The 23,102-nt window shown below is 37.0% G+C and overlaps 2 protein-coding genes across 2 annotated transcripts; one reads left to right on the plus strand and one right to left on the minus strand.

Annotated features, from left to right (window-relative positions):
- The first annotated feature begins 3,825 nt into the window (after positions 1-3,825).
- LOC112278331 (uncharacterized) lies at positions 3,826-5,952 on the plus strand. Its single transcript, XM_024511649.3, has 2 exons — positions 3,826-4,468; positions 4,837-5,952. The coding sequence occupies exons 1-2, from the start codon at positions 4,316-4,318 to the stop codon at positions 5,119-5,121; spliced, it is 438 nt and encodes a 145-aa protein (XP_024367417.1). The 5' UTR covers positions 3,826-4,315; the 3' UTR covers positions 5,122-5,952.
- An 11,556-nt stretch (positions 5,953-17,508) lies between these two features.
- On the minus strand, positions 17,509-22,870 carry LOC112278530 (uncharacterized). The gene is made up of 13 exons (XM_090247405.1): positions 22,839-22,870; positions 22,582-22,723; positions 22,276-22,415; positions 22,047-22,094; positions 21,653-21,791; positions 21,118-21,375; positions 20,783-20,851; positions 20,510-20,584; positions 19,476-20,186; positions 19,067-19,202; positions 18,759-18,936; positions 18,309-18,462; positions 17,509-18,051 (listed from the first exon to the last, which is right to left on the minus strand). The coding sequence occupies exons 1-13, from the start codon at positions 22,868-22,870 to the stop codon at positions 17,764-17,766; spliced, it is 2,370 nt and encodes a 789-aa protein (XP_090103531.1). The 3' UTR covers positions 17,509-17,763.
- Positions 22,871-23,102: the final 232 nt, after the last annotated feature.

Here is a 23,102-nt window from a genome sequence, read left to right on the forward strand (position 1 = left end):
TTTCATTTGACCTTAATAGAAAAAGTGAAGTATTTTGACACCCAAACCATTGTTGTTCATGATGCTAGGTATTCATGGGATTTTCAGTTTTTGTCTAATGAGGATTTAGTTTTAAAGTAATCATCATTTGCATATTTTATGTAGGGTTTTATGCCAAATGAAACATTGCTGGTAATGAAATGAAGTATTGTTACTTTAAATCATTGCTTAACTTGGATATTACCTTTCTTCACAATGGACCAAGATGAACATATTTTAGTGGTGGTTATTAGAAAATAAGATGAATTATTTTTAAACATCTATATATAAATTTAACTTCCCAATATGCACTAAGAAAGCTGATTTTGAGTACTTTGAATTATAGTATACATTTGAGAGGTTATTTTGGACAATGCTTTTTTTCTAAAAAATTACACAAGAATTCCAAATTTAGGGTGTAGGCTAACGTCCTCTAAGTTAAGTACTACGAATTTTTCAAAAATACATGTTCTTGTAAGTTGGAAGTTCCCATCTTTCTTTTTCTTTTCTTTTCTTTGTTGTTGAAAATAAGTAATCATCCGGTCTAAAACCTGCCAACTTTTATAGTTCACACCAATAACTCATAAACATGGAACTAGTAATGAAGCAATCTCAATGAGGAACTGATTTTCAAATTAACAGCTTGGAGCTGTTTAAGTTTTTCACATACAAAAATGATGAGCACAGTCATTCTGACTACAAGGGCCACATCACAAAATAATAAATAAATATACATAAAAAATATTTATATCTATCTATATACATACATCCATGCATAGAAAAGAAAAGCAAAGTGATGTCACATATACTACAGTGTCAAATTTTTAAAGTTTTTTAATTTTTTAATTTTTAATTTTTTTTGTCATTTGTTTACTCAAACTTGTTGGTTTTCAAACATCCACAGGGATGTGAGATCCAAGCAGTTGTGATTGTGTAGCCCTGGATTCCCATGTGGGTTCCCCCTCTCCCAGGCTTAAATCCAAACCTAGATCCAAGCCTAAATCCAGACCTAAACCCTCCATTGCCTCAGCTCCCTTGGAAGCTCACCAACCCTAGGCAACAGTACAGCCTAAGATTTGCTAGCCGCCTACTATGGACATAAATGCCCCTCAGTCAGGACGAGGTAGTTGTCCCTTGCTGCTATCTTTCACCCAATCCCAGCTCTGTCACCTCCCACAACTTGTGTGGGTTTTGTGCTGAGGTGGCACATGTGGACAAAGTGCCACGTGGGCAGCCACTTCAGAAGGTATACAAACATCTAAAATAGTCTTGCCCAGCATGAACCCACATGAACCCTTCCATCCCTCTTCGGATGTGTGTGTTGAATTGAAAGACAATCAACAACAACAACAACATTGACTTTCAGGAATGTTTTCAGCAGCCAGTCAAATCTCCAATGTTTATATGCATATGTGTGTGTGTGTATATATATATATATATTTATATTTCACATATTATTTCTGATGATGAGTCCTGAACCGGCTTATTTATGTTGTTTTAACTAGTTCTGATTATTATTATAATTTTTTTTTTGTGGAAAAAGGCAATGGCTCTTGCAAGTTCTGATTATTATTATAATTTTTTTTTTTGTGGAAAAAGGCAATGGCTCTTGCAAATTCTGCTTGTGTTATTACTTGGGGTTTTGAGAATGTTTCTAATTTAAAGTGAAATTCTTATGAACTTCAAGTTCATAGTAATTGATTTTTTCTTATTAAAACCATTTCTTGTGACCTCTAATTGGTGCTATAGTGGATATATAAAAAAATACTTCTCTTTTCTTCTTTTTATTCTTTTTTTAGAAATCTTTGTATTGTTTGTCCATTGCATTAAAAAAAAATCTTTTTATTATATAGCTTCTTTTTTCAATAAATTCAGAGTTCCCCACTCTGTCCACCAGTGCACTAAATTGGGCCAGACATACAAACAAATCAGAAAGGAAACTTGTTTAGTTTTTAAAAAATGGGCCCCATTCATCATGCATGATCTGGGATTAGCCCACTATCAGCCATTAGCTATTCCCATTTGGCCCCATCATGGCACAATGTCTCTCCACCACCATGTACAGGACCATAGTCAGTGAAGAAAATTCAACAAGGAAAAGAATAATTAATTTAGAAAGAAAAAGAAACATCCATGCTTACAAAAGACAAATAAGACCACCCATTGTCCTCCTTGTCACCCAGAAACTGCATCATGCCAAAATGAGAATGTCCCACCATCACTGCCATTGTTGCCACCTAGCCACACAGACATGTTCCCTACTTTGATCAGCAGTTTCTTTTAATAAAAAACCAAAATTCTCCAAGTTGATGATGGAGTTTTTGTCAATCAGTAGCCTTATCCTGAAGATGGTTTACCCTTCAAACTTTGGCAACAATACAGTGCCACTGAAACCCTAATCCATGACCTGAAGTCCCCAAGGGAAAGCTACTTTTTTAGCAAATGAAGTTGCATTTGAGGGACATGGAACAAGTTGGTTCTGCCAGTATGATTCAGCTGTGGGATTAACTTCAAAGTGGGGTGACAGAAAGAGCCGGGAGAAAGAAAGAACAACAAACAAAACAAAACAAAACAACTCCTCCCTGAAGCTTTCAATAAAATGTACACATATTTCTATGCGGGGTGTTGGAACTGTACATGTGTTGTACAGATTGGTATTGTGGTCTCATGAAGCAAGGACTAAAAGTTGCAGCAGGAAAAGAGAAAGTTATTGACAAGGGCAAAAAAGTTTTTCTTGACATGGGGTATTGACAATGCTCTAATTATACATGTCCATTTTGTTTACAAATGCACAAGCAGATAAGTATGCTGATTGGACACTAAAGTAATTCTAACAACTTTTGGTTAATCTTCATCTGAAGAGAGATCCCTTTTGAACTCCATGTGAACTGCAGTCTACGTTCTAGTTGACAATATGAAGTGAATTTTGAGCCACTGAGAGGAATTAGTTATGTCTCATGTCTCATGTCTCTCACAAAAAGTAACCATGCTTTCTTATATAAGAACTGCAGTATGCTTCTGAATGTGTGTCAGCCAAAGTTTCCTAAAACATGGTGGGCTATGGGGAAATAATGGCAATGGACTAGGTTGGTTTTGCCAAGGATGTGAAGTACAGCAATTAAGTTATTAGTTTTATCTGAATTGAAGCCAAGGAAGGTCAACCTTCTTTTTTGCTTTTGTTTTGTCATCATTTCAGGATCCATGTGCTTGTGGTGTCTTAATGGGGAGGGATGTACACAGATGAATTCTGAATGTAATATTAAGGAGCTTAATTACAGGGGGGTGTGGAGCCTCCTTTGAAAGTCTCAAACAACTACTGCCTGAAAATGCACTAAGATCCTGCATTGGAGTCTGTCAATTAACATCAACATAAATGCCAATTAGAAATAGTAGAGGAGGGCGAGTTGTATAAAGATACTGGGAAATCTCTGTAGGGTTGTGGCACCACATAAATGGTGCTTTTAAGGATTTTGCATGATCTGCATTTCACAATTAAATATACATGCCAATGTAATGGTGAAAGGGGGTAAGTCTTAAGAAACACAAAACAAGGGAGCAGGCTTGTCACACATATGACAACAACTCTACCATGTTGTGTGACTGGTCTATTTAGTTGATAATCTGGTTCTTCATGGAAGTCCAGGCTCAGGTTGTCATAGGGTGTCACTCTCCATCATCAACTGTTTGATTTTGTTTGTTTGTTTGTTTGTTTGTGTGTGTGTTTTTTTTTTTTTTTTTTTTTTTTTTTTATGGCAATAAGTAACTACCAGTGAGCCATTCATAAAGGGCAACAATTCAACTTCTGTTGGATGTGTGTCACAAGTGGCACAGTATTTGAAAAATAATGCCCACAGGTGCATGGGGCTGGGGGGTGGGGGAAATGAAGGGCTTCGAGACAGGTCACCAGAATGAAGGCGGAAAGCCTCTGGTAGAAGCTTCGGCGCCACAGGCGTAAGAAGCTATAATGACGGTAATAAAGCCACAACAGTATCTACAGTTTTGTAAAGATTCACCAGTTGAGGAGGAATTGATGGTGGAGTGTGGAATAATTGCCCACAGAAAAACCCACTCTTCATTATGAGCTTCTTCTCCACCCCCCTCCGACACCACTTCTTGGACCCAGTCCCTCTGAAGTTTGTCACAACAGCGAAGATTGGTTGATCACGAAGTAGAGCTCCAGTTTCCATCGCTGAGGTGCAAATCCCATTACCAGGAACCTCCCCACCCTATTACAGCGGAGTGGGAAAAAATAGGCCGGAATCGTGAGACGAAGCAAAATGTGGTAGGGTGGCATGACATGAGCAGGAGAAGCCCCGTCGTGATGCTATTAACACATCTCGTTTTGTTGCTATTTAGTCGCCGTTTCGGAACCGCTTGCATTACTCTCATCGCTCCTCTATATCTCCACGAGCCGTGCAAAGACTCTGCTCTCCCTCCGCTACCTCACGCGGTGCGTTCTCCTATATCGAGACCTCTCTAGACGAGTGCTGGTCATCTTGTAACTTTTTTCACATGACCTTCCACAGGAGCTTGCAATTTTTCTCTGTTGTCGATGGAGTCCACTTCCATGGGTGTGTTCTCGGGAGCGCCGCGGGAGGGGGGGGGGGGGGGTTGGAAGCAGTGTCGGCGGTGGGATGCGACGCATGTTGCTTGGTGGAATTGTCTGGCGATGATGATCGCTAGTATAGACTCCTGTGGAAAGGCGAGCCAAGCCGCCTGCTTTTTCTAGCTACGGTCTTACCTCGTCTGTCAGATGCTAGGGAGAGAATACCGGCGATGGTATTGTCCATGACGTGGTCAGTGGCGTGTGCAGGACAGCCAGCAGATGGTCGCCTCGGGTTGAGTGTGTACCATCCGCGATCATTTCTTAGGTGGTTACTGCTTTTTGAGGGTCGCAATTCGAAGTCACAACCATCACAGCAGGGCAGAGCGGAGGACAATTTGGCGTTGAGTACCTACGCCAGGCCGGGGAGAGACTCAATCCTCTTCGGCTTGGTTGGTGCCCATTTCAGTGCCCAGCAACCGATTGAACATGCCTGCGTTGTTGTAGATTCAATCCCGCACGTAGACGCGTTAGTTCTCTTAGATAGGTCAGACGGGTGATTTCTTCATTTATGTCTTCACTCCGATCTTAGACAGGCCCTACTGAGATCTTTGGTAAATGGGATCTAGTAGGCCCGAAAGATCACTTCCTTGATTGATGTAGTTGTGATGCTGAAGGCTAACAGGATTCAAGTCTGTTTGGTAACTACCACCATGTTAGAGTATTCTGATTCCTTTGGCGATGTACAGAGAAGTGAAGGACTGTTCTACACGTCGCGCCGGGAAGTTACTGATAGTCCTCCCCACCGTCACCAATTATGTCTATCTGTCATTTGTAACTTGGAGGAATCGATGAGACATGACTCAGGAGATGCCGGTAGCTGTGGCTGTGGAAGCAATCTGTGTTTCCGTTGTGGGCAATGATGGGTCGGCCGGAGCCGTCTTGCTGCGGTCCGGCAACACCGAGGGAGCTGGCCTCATTCCTCTCGGTTGAGTTCCATGACTGTACAGATAGCAAAATGCCTGACGTGCGGACATCGATGTGAAGGTTTTGTGATAGCGTAATATTTAACTTAATGTTATATGGGAATAGCTGTGCTGCTGCAATGATTGAAGATTTGCAATAGGCTAGGCTAAGGTAGGTTTCGTGATGAGTGCCAGGCGTGTTATGATCAACATGAGTTGCAGTTCGATGAGGGATTTGATCCGGAAATCGGATGAGCCTTCGTCTTTGAAATTGACTGGAGCACTGTAGCAGTTATTCTGAAATGTGTTACTTCGGGTCAAGCTTCAGTTTAAAATTTCATGATGTCATTTGTACGTCAGGATGCGCAAAATTATCCGGTTTATGTGGCGATCGGTGGAAGATGCTGGATGTGCCTTTGCCGTGAGGAATGACGTATGGCCCGAAGCTATCTCTTGGATGGCCTTGATGAAGCTCCGGACCAGGCTTCATTCCCCTCGGCGGAGTTGCAAATGTGGACACGGCCGTCCACCAGATCGTGCATCGTTCTGGCGCTTCATCATCCGAACATCAGATCGGGGAGTTCGACAAGACTATGAGACTTTGTCATGAGGAATGACGAGTGGCCCAGATTCGTTTCTGGTCTAGAAATTGAATTTCGGACCAGGCTTCATTCCCCTTGGCACGGTTCCATGGAGGTACTGTCATCGTGTTTTTGTACACTGTCATAGAGTGCACCGACTGTCAATTGGCTATAAGCGTGGAGTTTTTACATGAAACTTATGCCGTGTGAAATGGAATATGACCCTGAGCATCTATTTTTGGTTTTACAAAATAAGGCTTCGAACCAGACTTCATTCCCCTCGGAGATATTACACGATGATGCTGCGAGGTGAATTATTGTGACTGCTATGCACATGTCATGAGCCGAGGCCGAGAACAGAGATTGTGTAGCTCAGCTGTAAGGAATGTGGCATGGCTCGATGCTGTTTGAGCATGTCAAGTTCAGCCTCGGACCAGGCATCATTCCTTTCATCTCAGTTACACATTTGACATCCAGGAAGGTATTAGCTTGAGAAAGTGGAAAAGTGACAGGCTTATATTACCACAGATTCTTAAGGGTATTACAATCCAGTTTGAGTCCCGATCATTGTAATGCACATGCACTGACGTTTAGAGGTCGCACGTGTAGGTCGTTGTAGGAGCATCCTGACAAGGCTTATTCTTTAGCTGCATCAACTGACTAGTTTTGTTTAAAGAGAATCCCACTTGACTGCTTGAAGGTTCTAGACCTGGACAAGCGTATGTGTACTTGTTCTTGGGAGTTGGAACGGCCTGAAACTCTCCACAAATCATAAATGCTTTCCGCTGTCTGCATTCTGGACAGATTGCAGCAGTGCTACTTTAGCGAGGCTTCATTAGTACCAGCTATCGCGAAGGTCTAGAGTTAAGAAAAGGTTAATTTGATTTGGAAGAGATCTCTAATTAGTCGCATACACAGTTAAATCCGTCAGTGAGCAGTATGAAAACGCAGGAAGTTGCCAAGTTCTCTTTTCATATCAATTGCGTGACAGAGGACAAAGAGCTTCAGGGCAGTGGCTAGATCTTGGACTTAGAACCAACAAGCTTATCTACATGTATAACTGCGTATCTATGTTGCATTGTGTCTCGTCTCTTAGTATGCAGCCTTTCAGAGTTTAAGTGGACTAACTTGTACGAATGTGAAAATACTTGTAAGTAGTGAGCTGTGCTTAGGTTTTGGGTTAATAACTGTATTTGTTGAGAAATCTAGTTTTGCTACGTTGCTTTGTGTTTAGTTGTGTTCAAGTTTCCCGTCTCCAATCACAATGCCGGTGTCTAGTTAATGTTGGATATGTACTTTTGATCTGAGCCGCAGTAGATCGTGGTAATATTACATAGATAAGTGTGGCTCAAGATGTTGAGCTACATTCTCTTGTTGGATGTGCCTGTCTGGATGTTTGGTTCACTTCCATCACTGCCATGTGCAGACTTATTTTTGTTGCCGTTGTGCCACGTACAGAGCGAGTTCTGAGAGAACGATTCTCGGAAACTGTATACACCTTTGACAATTGGTGCTTTCTGGTTGAGGACGTTAGTCTATCCTCTCACAAACTCTTACCGGTTAGCGGTTCTTCATAGCGTGGTGCATGCTTGTGACCCAAGACAGCTTGTTGAAACGCCCTGAAAAGTTTCAATTGGTACGTCTGTGTCGTACGATTGTCTAACTGATGGATATACGGTATGCTCTTTCTGCAGTATTCAATGGGCATTCCATAAGTTATGTAGGTAGCTACGCTTACATTCCATGTTATCACCGTGTGACATGGGATTTGACGGTGTTAAACGATAAAAATGTTGAGTATGAAATAATGAATTAAACTATGTTCCTTGGTGAACTACACAAACTGCCTGGTTTGTAGAACTGGAATCTTGTCTCTTTTCTGTATGTTACATTCTAAAAGAATTTTACAGGCTTTTTTTACGACGCAGTTCCAATAGGTACTAAACATACAGAAGAAAGAACGTCGTAAAAACGCCAGAATTCTATCTCCTTATGATAGCCAAGTTACAATAGGTGCTGTCAATCTGTTTCGCTAAGATTGATGGTGATTATAAGCTAATCAAAGGACTCTGGTCTTTTCACTGCTAGTGCGGCTTTTTATTTAGTCCCGTACATTTGGAATTCCGTGTTCTGGTTCAGGGCGTTTGGAAACAGCAACACGCTTTTTTTTAACATCTTCTGCAGTACAAGATTGGTGGTAAGACTAGCCTTAGCTGCTGCGGTGTTGAGATTGACGGTAGGTTCTGTTGCAGTGCATGCGGAAAAATAGAAGGGACCTGTGGGGCTTTCTATTAACACGAACATATGTTGAAAATTACTTCGAATATGCCTCCGATATAATAATCCTTCCTGCCTTCCACAGTAGTGGATTGAAGGCATCCTAGCGTTAAGCCACCTGTGCTACCCGTGACTTTGGAGTTCATATTCCGACGACTGGCACATAATCCTATCAAAATTCATGTCGGGATTAAGTGACCTGTAAATTCTTGCTATAGCGAGTAAATTCATGCTTTTGTTTTATCTATAGAGATTTGAATCACGAGATCCTCGTCGATGACAAACACGACCTATCCTGGCGATGAGACTGCTCTGAGACAGATATAGAACAGGTTTTGTCTGTCTGAATGTAGGAAAACATCCTGAATATTCTGTGAAGATTGTCTTGAATTAATTTATCGTTTCAGAACCATTGCCCTATATCGGACAGCACCTTCTTAAAGATCTGGTCTGTTGTTTATATTTGGAAAGAAAGTAAGTTGAGTCTTGACTTCTGCACGATTATCAAGGCTTGGTGAAAGTGTGAAACTGCCCTCCACACGAATGTACTGGGGAAATGCACAACCATTCGTTATGCCGTGTTTATCTAAAAATGAAGAGAGGAAGGAATTGTGTACCAACATAGCCTGATATGAGAAAAAATGTGAGCCCTGAATGTCACCATGTTTTCACTCCCGGCACTCACCCTAGATCTTCATTTCATGACGCTGACACTCTTCCATATCTTCATGCCACTTTGTCTACTCTGCATTCCTCTGTACCTGATAACCAAAAGTTTATACACAGCTACGCTGAGCATATTCTTGGCTCATTCTCTCTTGGTATACCCTTCTCTTCCCATCCGTGCTTGCAGTCTCTTTCAGCTCTTTGTCTCCATCAGCTCCCCAAGCGTTTCTTTCTGCGCTTTCACGCAACCTAGCTCTAACCTTTTTCATCTCATCCGCACAGTTCACCACATCTGGTAATCAGATTCTTCCTTTAAACACCTTTCCTAGACACAGTTTTTTTTCCTATGCAACTTGAAGCGCACTGAGTTTGAAGATTTAAAATGACAACTCATTATCATGATCTTCACAGGTGCCTACAGTACTCCTGAAAAGAAGTGCCTACAAAAGAAGGCGATGTTGATGTCAACATTGAACTTCAGTATCAAATTGATTCACAAGGGAACTGTTTTAAGCTGAGTATTTTGTCCCAGGTAGTAAACCCGCTGCGTAATAATCAACCTAGACAGTGGAACCACAGACCGTTAGAAACTGCTCACCTCTTCTCCGCACACCTCGCAGTCCTGGAACCCCCATGAATCATGTTAAAAATACAAACTGCTGTCGGTGCCCCTCCTGAGGCCGACAAAACCCACTTTGGTTGCCATGGAATCCACCACTCTTTGTCTCTCACACTACACCGCTTCATGTTACATTGTTCTGCATCCATCTGGACGGTGCCGTAAAGTCTGGGTCTAATGATAAGGAAGCCATGAAGGGAGGGGAACACATTTACCACATGAAACTCCGAACTTAACAAAGCAGATATATCAGCCTTCTGCAGGCCTACATGTGCTTTTGTTTTTATTTTACTATGGATAGTATTTGTTGGAGTTTGTGAAATGTCTTTGAAGTGGAACAGCAATGGTTGGATTTAATTTTACGTTTTTGATACAAACTAGGTTTACTTCTGGCTTAAATTAAAAAGAGGCCAAAAACACAAGGCATTTAGATCTAATATCTTTGATTGGCAAACATTGAGGTAATAGACTATAACACAATTGATGCCTGTTATGATGTCCCATTGGTTGTATGTAAAGTAAGAATATTACAAGGGACTTCATGTAGCCAAAGAAGTTTTTTTTGTTTCCTAAATAGTAGGATTATTTATTTATTTACTTAAGATCTATTCCAAGATGCACTTAACTTTGATGTGGATATTTTTTAATTTTGTTTGTGGTGGTATCTTTCTACTTTGTGGAATATAATCTCGTATGTTTTTTCACATTAATTATTTTGTCTCCTTGTTCTTCTTTAAAGATGAGATATTTTTATAAGCATATGTCTTAATAAAAAGTCTTATTAATTTTAAATATTTTGAATCTTGGCAAAATATTTTTTTATAAAAAGAAATTGTTTCAAAGTAAGAGCACAATATATCCTCTATTCTTGTAGATTTATAATTATGTCACTTAATCATACATGAATTTTATTTTATTTTTATTTTATTTTATTTTTAAATCCAAAAATAATACATGAATGCTTCGATATTATGTTGTATAAATATTATATATTATAGTAAAAAGATATTTCAAATAAGCCATAGCAATATGGCTTCTTTTCTTATATAAGTCAAATTTAAACATATTTATATGTAAATTCAAAGTTTAATTTTACATAGTCATGTTATTTAATTGGATCTAAATTTTATAATACATTATTTGATTAAAAAAAAATTATTAAATTTTATAGTATATTTTATTATGTCCTCTTTTAATTGCTATTTGTATGAAAAAGAATAATAGTATTTTTATCCTTCTCTATTTGTACAATACTTAAATTGCACAAGGATTTTTTTTTTCTTTTAGTAATTATATTATTTAATTTTTTATTTTATTTTATTTTATTTATCTATTTTAAATATAATAGGTATTTTAAATTTATTTATGTTAAAATTATTTAGATTCTAAATTAAAAAGATAGTTTTAATCTATTGTAAGATCAAGCATTAAATACCAACTTCAAAAATCTATATTTTACTATTTTATAATAATCATTTTTTATTATCATTGGAAAGGAATATTAAATTTAGAATATTAAATTTAAAATATTATCTAATTGGTTTTATTATAATCTTATCTATTATTATAATATAATGAATTAAATACTTTTACATATAATGTTAAACTAGTAGTTTAGAAATCAACTCATAAGTAGATTCTGAAATAAATAAACCAAAGCCAGTCTAGACTATTTTTTTAAAAAATAATTATAATTTTTTAAACTAAATGTTAGAAATTAACATATTATTTAGTTAATTTATTTTTTAATCATAGAATTTTATAGATTTTCTTAAAATTATATATGTTTTAATTAGTAGGAGTCTTAGATTCTACAACAATAAATAATTTCATACTTTATAAAACAGTTTTGGTGACTTGAGTATTATAAAAGTTATTGTTTTCATCATACTTATTCTATCTCATTCCAATTTTGGATTTGAGATTCTATTTATGTTTTAGATTAGTTGTAACATGATATAGATAAGATAATTATATAGATAATTAGAACCATAGAAGTTTCTAGAATTGAGGTTAGGTTTTCAGATCAAGTGGATTCCACCGTAGAAAATTCTAGAAAGGATTTAGGGTGGTTATCTACGTGGAGCCTACAATAAAACTTTCTAGAAAAGGAGTTTAAGGCAGCTATCTAGATGAGGCCCACCTCCTAAGAACATTCTAGAAAGTCTAGGGTGGTAGGACAAGGTATAAATAGTATTGGCTAGGGCCTTTTGGGGCATCTCGTTAGGTATGGCTTTGGACCCTTTCTCTTAGTAAAGTTTGGTTTTGCATCTTTCTGTTCAGATCTGTTTTGTTTTGTTTCTATTTGCTCAATTTGTCTTTCATATCCTATTTTGTTTAGTCTATTCAGTTTTGTTTTGATCTATTTTGTCCTATTTTTTGAGGCCTTATATTGTTGTGGATTAGAAGGATCTTGGATTTTTAAGATAGTCTAGTCTTGTTTCACTAGTTATCTAAATAAAACTTGACTATGATTTATTAAAATTAACTAATATAATATTTATTAGATTATACCTTATTAATTTATTTATATTTAAATTTGAATTGTAGCAAATTATTTTTGATCAATTAGTTCTAATTCTTAGATGTCTATGGATTTGCAATATACATTCTATACAATCCAACTATATACTAAAGATTTTTTGTCATACCACATGAAGTTTTAAATTATTACATTAATCTTTTATATCAAATTAAAAATTTTAGTAAAGATAGAGATTAAAAAATCATAATAAATATAAGATGACTTTTTCTACTAAATTCTAATATAATTCCTTATAAATTCCTAATAAATAAGTCCTAATAAATTCTAATATAATTCAAAATTAATCCTAAGTAAAATTTAACCACCTTCTAATAAAATCCTAATAATTTTTTTAATGAAATCTTAAACAAATTTTAAAATAATCTAATGAAATTCTAAATAAATCTTAATCAAATTCCTATGATAATTTTAAAATCCTAATAATTATTTAGATATCTTTAGAATCTAGGATTTAGGATTTTGTTAAGAACATGAACCTCAAAGACCTAAAAGATCAATATACTCTTATGTCACTCAAAAAAAATTAAAGAATCACTCAAAGATGATAAAATATTAAACTAAAATAACTATTGCCAAAGACAAAAAGATTGGAAAGTCTTGAAAGAAAACTAAGGACTAAAAAGGTATTGACAAGAATGAAGAAGGTTTCATTCTTGCCTCCATATATACTATTTAACTATAAATTACGTGGCAATATTCTATAAGACCTCTAAGATATGTTGACTTTATTAGATATATATATAGATATATATATATATATATATATATATATATATATATAAGATAAGTTTTTTATATAAGCGCCATATAGTTAACTTATTTGACAAGCTACTAATATGTTTGGCACAAATAATAACTTATTGAATAAGTTTCTATCCTATCAATCAACTATAAACACATGTAAAGTCAAAATTCCATCTATAAAGCTTTTAAGAAGTTTTTGTAGAAGATATTATTAAATTAATCTATATTTATGTACTTCTATCTAATCATATAGGTAATTATTAAATAAATACATATGTTTGTGATAAATTTAGACCAAAGGTAGGACAAAAAGCTCTAATTAAAGTTAAAAGATAGAAATAGATGGATTCTAATTCTTGACTCTAATTTTTTATTATAATCCAAAAATAAAAATAAATTATTATCTTATGACTTATATTTGGATTTAAAAATAATAATAAGATTTATATCACAATTATTCAATTATTAGAGATTTTTTTGACAATAAAAAAAACCGTTAAGATTAAAATGTCTATTAAGAGATGTTATATGTCTAAGGCTAAAATAACAATTCACATAAGAATTATTTAGAAGATACAAGAAGTCAAGGCAATTAATATAGAAGTTTTTATTATAGATAAAATTATACCTTATACAATTGTAGATGAAGATAGTGGCTTAAATACCATTCTAGTAAGAACTATAAAAAAAATTAGGACTAAGTATTATTGGACTTTCTTCTTACATAATTAACATAACTAATCAAAGTCAAGACACAAACTTAGAAAAAATTAGTAGGTGTAGAATTACAAAAAATTCTAATTAAAAAATTATCTATTTATTCACATAGCTATGAATATTGTACCAAGGTTATAAAAAACAACCAAGATAAAGATTAGAAATATACTATCTTTGTGGTAAAAGACACCCACTTAGTAGTTGTTGAATTAAAAATCAAGTTATATATAGAAATTATGGAGATAAGTATTCTATTGAGGCCTTTAGGTAACTTAATAAGGTAGTTTCTTTAAACTTTTTACAAGGTAATTACTAACAATAAGTCCAAGCTAATATTTAAATAAATAAATAAACCTAGATCTAATAATAAATTAAAACCACCTAACATTCTTTATAATTATTAGAATAATTTTTGAAACCAACATCCTCTATTGAATTTAAATACAAAGAAGAGATATATTTTCTTGAATTTGGGCAAAATCAGTATAGCCAACAAAATAATTGCTAAGGTTTATAAAATATAAGGTATTTAGAAATATTTAATAAAAGAAAAAATCTAAAACTTAAAAAAAACCAACCTTTATTTTTTCATACTAATTACATCTTTAATGAGAAGTCATCTCATAAGAAAAAAGAACAACCTAATATATCAACCGCAAGAGTTATGACTAAGTTCAGGTATATTAGTCTTTTCTTTCTTACCTCAATTGAGAGTGAGAGCATTTTTAAAAACTCTCTCAATTTCTTAGCCCTCAATGAAGTCACTAAAGAGGCAATGGCTAACATTAGAATTTTTAAAAAATTATCTTAAGATCCAAAATCCTTGCCAAATATATTATCAAAAAATATGAAGGTATCCACATAAAAAAGATTCTTTCTAAAAAATAGTAGAAAAAGGCTTCAAATTCCAATTCTTAAATCCATTCTTTTATTAAAATCTAAGAATAAAAAAAAGCCATTGCCTCATGAATTATAGATAGATTTGAAGACAATTAAGGCTAATATTATAATTACTCAATTATTGGAGATTTTTCCAATAATAAAAAAAACCTTTAAGATTAGAATTTCTATCAAGAAACATTAAAGTTCTAAGGCTAAAATAGTAGTGCATATGTGAATTATTCAAAGAATACAAGAAGTCAAGGCAATCAACATTGAAGTCTCTATTGTAGATAAAATCATATCTTATATAATAGTAGATAGGAATAGTGGCTTAAATTTCATGATTATAAGAATTATAGAAAAATCAAGACTAAGTATCACTAAATCTTCTTCTTGCATGATTAATATAACTAATCAAAGTTAAGTCACACTCTTAGGACAAATTAAAGGTTGTAAAATTGTAAAAAATTCTAATTAAACTCAAATAAATTTTTTAAGAAAAATTAATTACATACCACCACACAAATCTAATATTGGAGAAAATATAATAAATTATTGATCTCAAGCACTACTTCAACAATCAACTAGAAGAAAAGTCAACTACCAACTATCAAAGACACTAAGAACCATTGCAATACTTTCAATTGCAAGGACACATACAACAAAGGAATCACTAATACAACACCTAGCTCTTCTAGTAACAATAGCACTGCTACCCCCAAGTAGAGACAAAAAGATACCAAGTGAGTCTTAAATACACTTATAGCAAAATCAATGATAGAGAAAAAAAAAAAAAAACAAAAAACAAAAAACAAAAAAAAAAAAAAAAAAAAAAAAAAAAAAAAAAAAAAAAAACAACAACAACAACAACAACAACAACAACAACAACAACAACAACAACAACAAAAACAAAACAAAAATAATAATAAAAAAAAAAAAACAAAAACAAGATTATGTCATAAATATTGAGCCACATTAAAAAAAACAAGAATCAATTCTAGCTCTCTAAAGATCAACCAACTCTATTTGATGCTATAAGTTTAAAGATTGTGTTGCTTCTCAATTTAACACCACAAAGAAAAAGAGAACAACCAAAAAACCAAAACATTAATTAATTGCAACCAAGAATAATAATACAAGGAAAAAAAAAACAAAGATCTAAATTACATCACTGTTGTCCATGTAATTTGCCAAAAGCTAGCAATATGTCATAATATTGCAAAAGATTGCAACTTGGAAACCATTGCAAGCTCTAGTGTAGAGTAGGATGTTAACAATATTGTAGAAGAATCAAAACAATTAGAAAGAATATTAGACAAGCCATCAATTAAATAATCCTTATTAATAACAATTATGTAAGAAAACTAACAGATATGGCAAAGAAAAAAAGAATTACTACATATTGACATTATGAGTAAGAGAAGAAAAAAAGAACCAAATCACACAACCATGGCTCTACTAGACTCAATACTCTAAAATCCCAAATTATTGTAAGTAGTGTAGGAATTCAATGCAATAACAAGAGATGATGCAAAATTATACCACCATATTTTTAGAACAAGAATATGAAAGAAATTTTTTTTAAAAATGCTAATAATTAACAACTAGCAATGACAACCATAAGCACCACTACAATTATGCACCTATCACACACAACTTCTACAATATGGTTACACTTCCATCACACACTCTCTTCACAACCTACTTAAATTTCTATCATGTATTACTTTTGGAACTTAATTATGCTTTTGTTGCACTCTATCTTTACAATGTGATTGTACTTCTATAGTACATTGCTTTTGTAACTTGACTATACTTCTATCATGCATTGCCTTTGCAACATGAGATTCTTTCAAATATTGATATCTACATTAGATGTCAATAGTTTATGTCTTCTTTCATTGATGGCTAGAGAATATAAGCGCATTTGTAAATTTGACCATCAATTTTGACACTTCCAACAATTTAAGATATGTGAAGTCATTGTTGTGATGCAACCAATGCTTCTACAATATTATCACACTATTGTTCTTGCTAAAATCCTACCATATCAACATTTGCTCCCCTAAATCTTGATACAAGGATATGAAGAAAAATCCCAATTATTTTGACTATCTTCATGGCCTTGGGTGGTGTCTTGTCTTGACTAACTATTTTGCCTAATTGCTCTTCATGTTGATTTTTCTCTCTGATTAGGTGATTCCAACCCACATAGTCTTGCATTCAAAAAAAGATTCTTTAATGTTGGTGTTTCATCAAAGTTTGTAGATGGCTTCCACATAGTCTTGCATTCAAAAAAAGATTCCTTAATGTTGGTGTTTCATTAAAGTTTGTAGATGGCTTGAGTCCCATGTTGCTTTTTGCTGCTACAAGATTCAAACATGCTCAAAAATATTTACAATAAGAATGCAACATTATGACATGAAGTTCTTTAAATGCACCCACCTTCTTTTCAATAACTTGTTACAGCACTCTTGTGATTTCCAACTTATCATAGGAAGGTACATTCTCCCTCAGATTATGCTTACTGATTCAATTTTGATTTTCACTTCAAAATCTACCATTATTATTCTATTATCCTGCTCATATCTGTTTACTGTTAATATGTTTTGATAATAAAGATTAAAAGTCGGTTTTCCTTAGTATGATTTAGTTATACTAGTAAGAGTAATTACATCTACCACTTGAGCTTGGTCGACACCTAATAAAAACCGCAAGCGGACTCTGCTACTGGGCAATTATAGACAGCCTGCATCACCAATGTATTAAAAAGGGTCCTTTCAATTTGCTCGGACAATAGACACGCAGAAGTGAAGACTCTAAACAGATGATTACTGTATCTTAGTTATGGCAGTTACAAATTCTATTCCTAAATTAGTGTAAAACTTTTATATGAAATTAACTTTAAAAGTGAGTATGCTAGGATAACACGTGGAACTGATTCCAAGAAATAAAATAAACTGAAGCTTAGAATCTATAAACTCTGAAGAGGCGATTACACTTCGTAAATTTACATGTACACTGAACTTGTCGTCAATAAACCTATTGACCTCCAAAAGTTAACAACACACACTAGCTGACGAAGTTCTAGAAATTATGGCATCAAACTACATCCTTTCATTGGACTAGATAGCTTGGGCGATTTGTCAGATCTCTATGATTCGCACACAAAAAGATGGACGCTTGAGTTTTTCTACGAAACTGAGTTACGCTAGAAGAGCCTGCAGACCAAGCGGTCGGCTTTTATGCCAGATGAAAAAATTGGCTCTCGAGGTGGGTCGAGGGGTGCCGTGCCTCGACTTGGGATGAACAGCGGAAGCAAGCAATATTGAGCTGCAAAGGGTCGATTCAAGTTTGCTTTCTCTATCATACAACTTCACATGAGGACGGCAAGCTGTTCGCAGAACAGGTGTGCTCCCAGCATAAACGAAGCGATTGGAATAGGGATTCAGCAAACTGTCGCTGAGGTTTATTGCAGTGTCAACCACAATGTCCTGTTTCGCCAAGAGCACACTTCTGTTAAATAAAATTCGGAGCTCTGATAGAAAGTATAGGTAAGTGCCACCAATGGTAGCAAAGAAGAACTGTATCTATGACTGAGCGAACTATAGGTGAATAAGCTAAACCAGACACAACTCTTTTAAGCATAAAAGGTTCTCTTTGAAACATTTAGTTGCTAGATCGTGCTCCATTGCACAGGTTTTATGATAAGTGTGACGACAGGCATCAGTGCAATTAAGACAAGCATTACCTCAGCTAAAGCCTTGATTTTGAGGGCAATGTCATCAGTTAAGATAGCGACTCGGACATCTGGCTTTCTTTTTTGGAAGAGCGCACATTCCAGGACATGATCATGAAGAGTAGGATGCATAAGGTCACTTTCACCAACGTACGAATGAAGACCTCTGCACAAGAATAACACGCGACCTCATCTGACTACATACCTCTGCTTAAACGAGTTCACGAAACACTGTCACTTCGAACAAGTTGCCCAATTCATACGAAAATGTGCTGTGCTGCTGATATCTTACAGAGATAAGAATATCGAATCGCATTTGCAATAGAAGATGCTTGAAAATTAGGAAAAATATTGTGTTTAGACTGAATTTCCATATACTCGCTTGCAAATAAAAACACATGTTACACTAGAAAATGAACATATACAATAATATCGACTACAGAAAATTAAGAGCCGAAATACCTGGAATAGATGGAGGGCGACACAGGAGGTGTCATCGCCACATGCACAGTTTCTCCAGGGCTTTGAACGTGAATCCAAGAGGGCGACTTCAACATGCAAGATTCAATCCATTGAAGCGCAAAAGACGCACGAGGCCTCCAGTCTTCTTTTTTCTGCAAGTTATCAAGCTCCCTTACAACTATGATGTAGTTGTAGAAGAGAGCACACGACTGTGAGAGAAGTGCAAATAACTGAAAAAAGTCACGAACGATGAATGAAAATACACGGTGGAAGACGGCAAATAACTACCCTGTATCAAAGTAATTTACCGATGTTTGGGATGACAAGACGAGTCTCGAGAATGCCTTCAAGTCGCTTGAGAGACTCGAGGGACTCTACATTCAAAAGACAGTCCGTGTCTATGACCATGTGCCATTGACGTCCTGCCTCCACTTGGAGCCTCACCTGCCAGTTAGGACACGATTAGACGTACTTCTCTCGAACGGCCGGTGCTGCGGATAATGTTTAGCTGGCCAAATATTCCAAAAGAACTAAAAGAACTGGACGGATTTACACATAGAACAAGGGAATTGGGTTGACTCACGCTATTTGCTGACATCTTGACATGACTGAGAACTGAGCAGGTAGCGTAGGTCAACCTAAAACCTGTACTCTGGGTCGATGTCTAAAGAAAGCATATTTCGTGTGAAAGAAGAATAAGTACTCGTAAATTATTACAGAGCCCACCCGAAGCAGTTGTTGAGATGCAGTAGGAGTATTAAAAACATCACAGCTCTGATGCATCGAAGTAGATGGTGCACTGTATAGTGTCTGAAGGGGCTCCCTAGAGCAATTTCCGACCATATTGAACCCTCGCGGCAATTTCAAGGTCATAGAACCAACTCCGGGCAGGAGAATCTCATGCGATGGAATGTTCTCCTTATCTGAATCATGATACTCATTCGAATCATCGTCACCGTAAATCTCCGCGGATAGCTTTTGTAGGGCACTCTCGATAGTATTTTCTTCATCGGAACAGGCATGTACTGAATCCGAAGGAGTATTTTCAGCATCCTTCCATGCAGTTTCACTTTCAAACCTTAAAACTTGAGGAGTTACGTATTCAGTCTGCTGGAGCGATATAATTGGAGTTTGCAAACCTTCTTCTGTATCTGATATAGTGGGGACCACCTGCATCGGTGGGAAATTGTTGGCGAAACCCACAGATTTGGCAATCATGTGTTTGTCAGGTGTTGAATTTAGTGTAGAGCCCATTCGTATGTTGAGCTCAGATGGCGGAATAGGGGTGAAGGCCAGACGACGACAAGGAGTTACATCATCACCTCTCGGGGATTGCCTTTTCGTTGTGGAAGAATCACCGTCGTCGTAGACTAATATCGCTGCTGGTGTCCTCTTCTTTGACAGTCTATTGGTGCTACATCTATTCTCCTGCAATACAACATTCGAATCAGCAGGATATGAAACATCAAGAACTTTACAAACCAGGGTGTTTAAATCTAGGCCTCAACAGCCATATCATGTTCAGTATGCTGGTGGAAAACTAACAAGTGCCAGTAATTTGAAAAACCCAAACCTCACACAGTACCGTAAGACAAGCTATATAAACGACGTTACAACCCACCGTTGAGGGCGTCGAAGTCAATCCTTGGCTACATACATGCATACGGATTGCAACGAAATAAATAAATAAACAAATACGAACACCCTCTTTAACCCGGAGATCAAACAATACAGGTGAATAGTTTGTATACATTGTCATCATGGCTTCGTTGATCCGCAACGTTGTCCTGAGGCTTCACATGATGCGAATATGACGATCGAATTTTCTGTAGAGCATCCAACGTGGAAGTTAGAATCCAGACCACTACTCTCAAGAGATTAGCGAATTGGTTGTCTTTCAAGAGTGAAATACCGTCACTCAATACATCCTACACTTTCGAACCCCTATTTGATGGTTGTGCACGCCTGCTACAGAAGCATTATTGTAACTCCAGGTTAAAGAAATTAGGAAATGTACAGATTACCGGCACCCTCACACCAGACCCCGCCAATCTCTGCTTCCTTGCCCTCTGCTGACTCCACGATTTGCTGCCCTACATCAGACAACACATACTGAAATTAAGATTAAATCAAGATTCGCGCAGCTAAATGTGGAAAAGCATTTGCCAACTGCTACCTACAGTCGTAATTTTGATAAAACGAAAGAAACTTGTGCGCAAATATTCTCCAAGAATCTATACTAGCTTCCCATCAAGTGGCATTGGGGCATTAGTAGCTGTTGAAACGAAGAAAAACGTGACAGTACATCTAGAAGAAGTGCACAACACAACTACAAGAATGTTATAAATTGTTAGTTCACCTGATTAGGTTTACAGATGAACTTAGCCTTAGAACCACCATCAGAAAAATGCTCAAAAACACCGTCCAAGGCAACCTGCAAAGAGCCCATTCGTACCACAGCATCCTTGTCTACTGCTTCGTGAGCGACTTCGCACGTGCATTCATGAGGTTGGACCATCAGTTGGACAGTGATGTCGCCTGTTTGAATCGCTCCACCATCCTCCACCATGCTGCGTTGCACGGCTTCAGTCGATCTTCTTTCCAAACCTACACCAGACTTTGCGTTTGAACTGATTGTAGGTTAAACTCGCGTGTTTATCCCTTCAATTTCCACTCCGAAAGGGCAACTGAATATAGCGAGTCGTTTTCAGCATAATGATTACAGGGAAACAAAGAGGTAATTCTAATGTGGACAGTGTTTGGTACAAAAAAGAAAATTTGCGAGGGCAGTTGTAAAATCACGAAACTAACTCATGCCCAAATGGGAATACTCGAATCTAAACTGCAAATTGTTATAACTAGTGGAAATTCGACTCTGGATTTCTCTTCCAGACCTTCCTCAATGCCGTCAGCAGCTGCCACAATATCAGCTTTGTGCCGCACATTAGTATCTTGTACAGCCCCAACTGATTCCATCGTAACCGAATGGGGATCATAAGGTGTATAGACCACAAACAGCTATCCGATCGCTTCCTGCAGGACCACTACCTCATCAGAATCCACAAGAAGACGGCAATCGGAGCTGCAGTGACGACCGCAAGACATGAATGTGAAAGAGACAAATGTTAATGTCTGATATGAGACATTCTGCGCTGTCCACTGTCGCATGAATGTCTGTCGCATAACAGACATTAAATGAAGGCTACAAACAGAAACTTATCGATCAAACCACTTGCTAAGCCGGGCGAAGCTGAAACAGGTGTATCGAACAAGGACGCGATGAGATACAGTTCTCGCCGGTACGCTTTACGATCCATGTCAATTAGAACGCAGACACTGCCACACCCCAACTAATACGTTCATGAGTTTAACCAGTGTCGGTCACTTATGGATCGTCGATAAAGCCAGGTAAAATCTAAAGCTTATCGGCGACAAACAAATGAGGGGCACATTTTTATCAGGAACCGAAACCGAGACCTAGAACCATCAAGCAAGTAGTTACTAAGCGTGGACGAACCATTTGTAGAACACCACCGCAGTGAGCCGACGTCCCTCGGACAAACGCGCGAGGAGCTCCAAACCATTGCTGCAAATCTCGCATCCTCTCCAACTCGCCCTCGACGGCTCGAGCCAATTCCTCTCCCAAATCTCCCTTGCCTCAGTTTACCTCCGAAACACAACTGGAACCAATTTCCGCAGCACGAAAACTTCCGAGCGAGGGAATATTCCAACATGCCACGCAGGAATATCATCACTCCTCCATCCACAACATTCTGTGGCGCTTCGCTTGCCTGCGATAACCATCATTTCTTACCACCATTACCATAAATCCCGGCGTTACACCCCCCTTTGCAATGAAGAAGCCCACCTCCAGAATCCTCGCCTCGAGACCAAATTTCACCCTTGACGGCGAAACGATCACTGACGATTTGCTCATGGGATGCGAACGAGGAATCTTACGAAACCTAGGTCGAGGTGAAGAGAGGGTCTAGGAACAGAAACCATCCGTTCGTTGCTTCACCCCGCCAAATTTGAAGAAGGGGCGGGAACGCACGTCCGCAAAAATTTGAATGCCGGGACCTGGACCACTGTGCATCTCCGCCTTGCGTCATTATGGGGAGCCGCCTTTGGCTTTCCAATTGTGTGCGGAAACTTGATTGCTAACGTGATGGTGCAGCAGCATCAGCAACTCATTCCAGTGGTGGTGGTAGCCATGGCGCTTTTCCCAAAGATCTCCTTCGGCCAGGAGGTTGCTTAATGACGACTATCGCCGTGATTGCTCCTCTTGTGGATGGATGCTTCGGTGTCGCGCTGGATTTTCCGCGTGGTGGCTGCTGAGAAGTG

This window comes from Physcomitrium patens, chromosome 25 (assembly GCF_059467195.1).
Source record: "Physcomitrium patens ecotype Gransden chromosome 25, ASM5946719v1, whole genome shotgun sequence".
NCBI classification, from domain to species: domain Eukaryota; kingdom Viridiplantae; phylum Streptophyta; class Bryopsida; order Funariales; family Funariaceae; genus Physcomitrium; species Physcomitrium patens.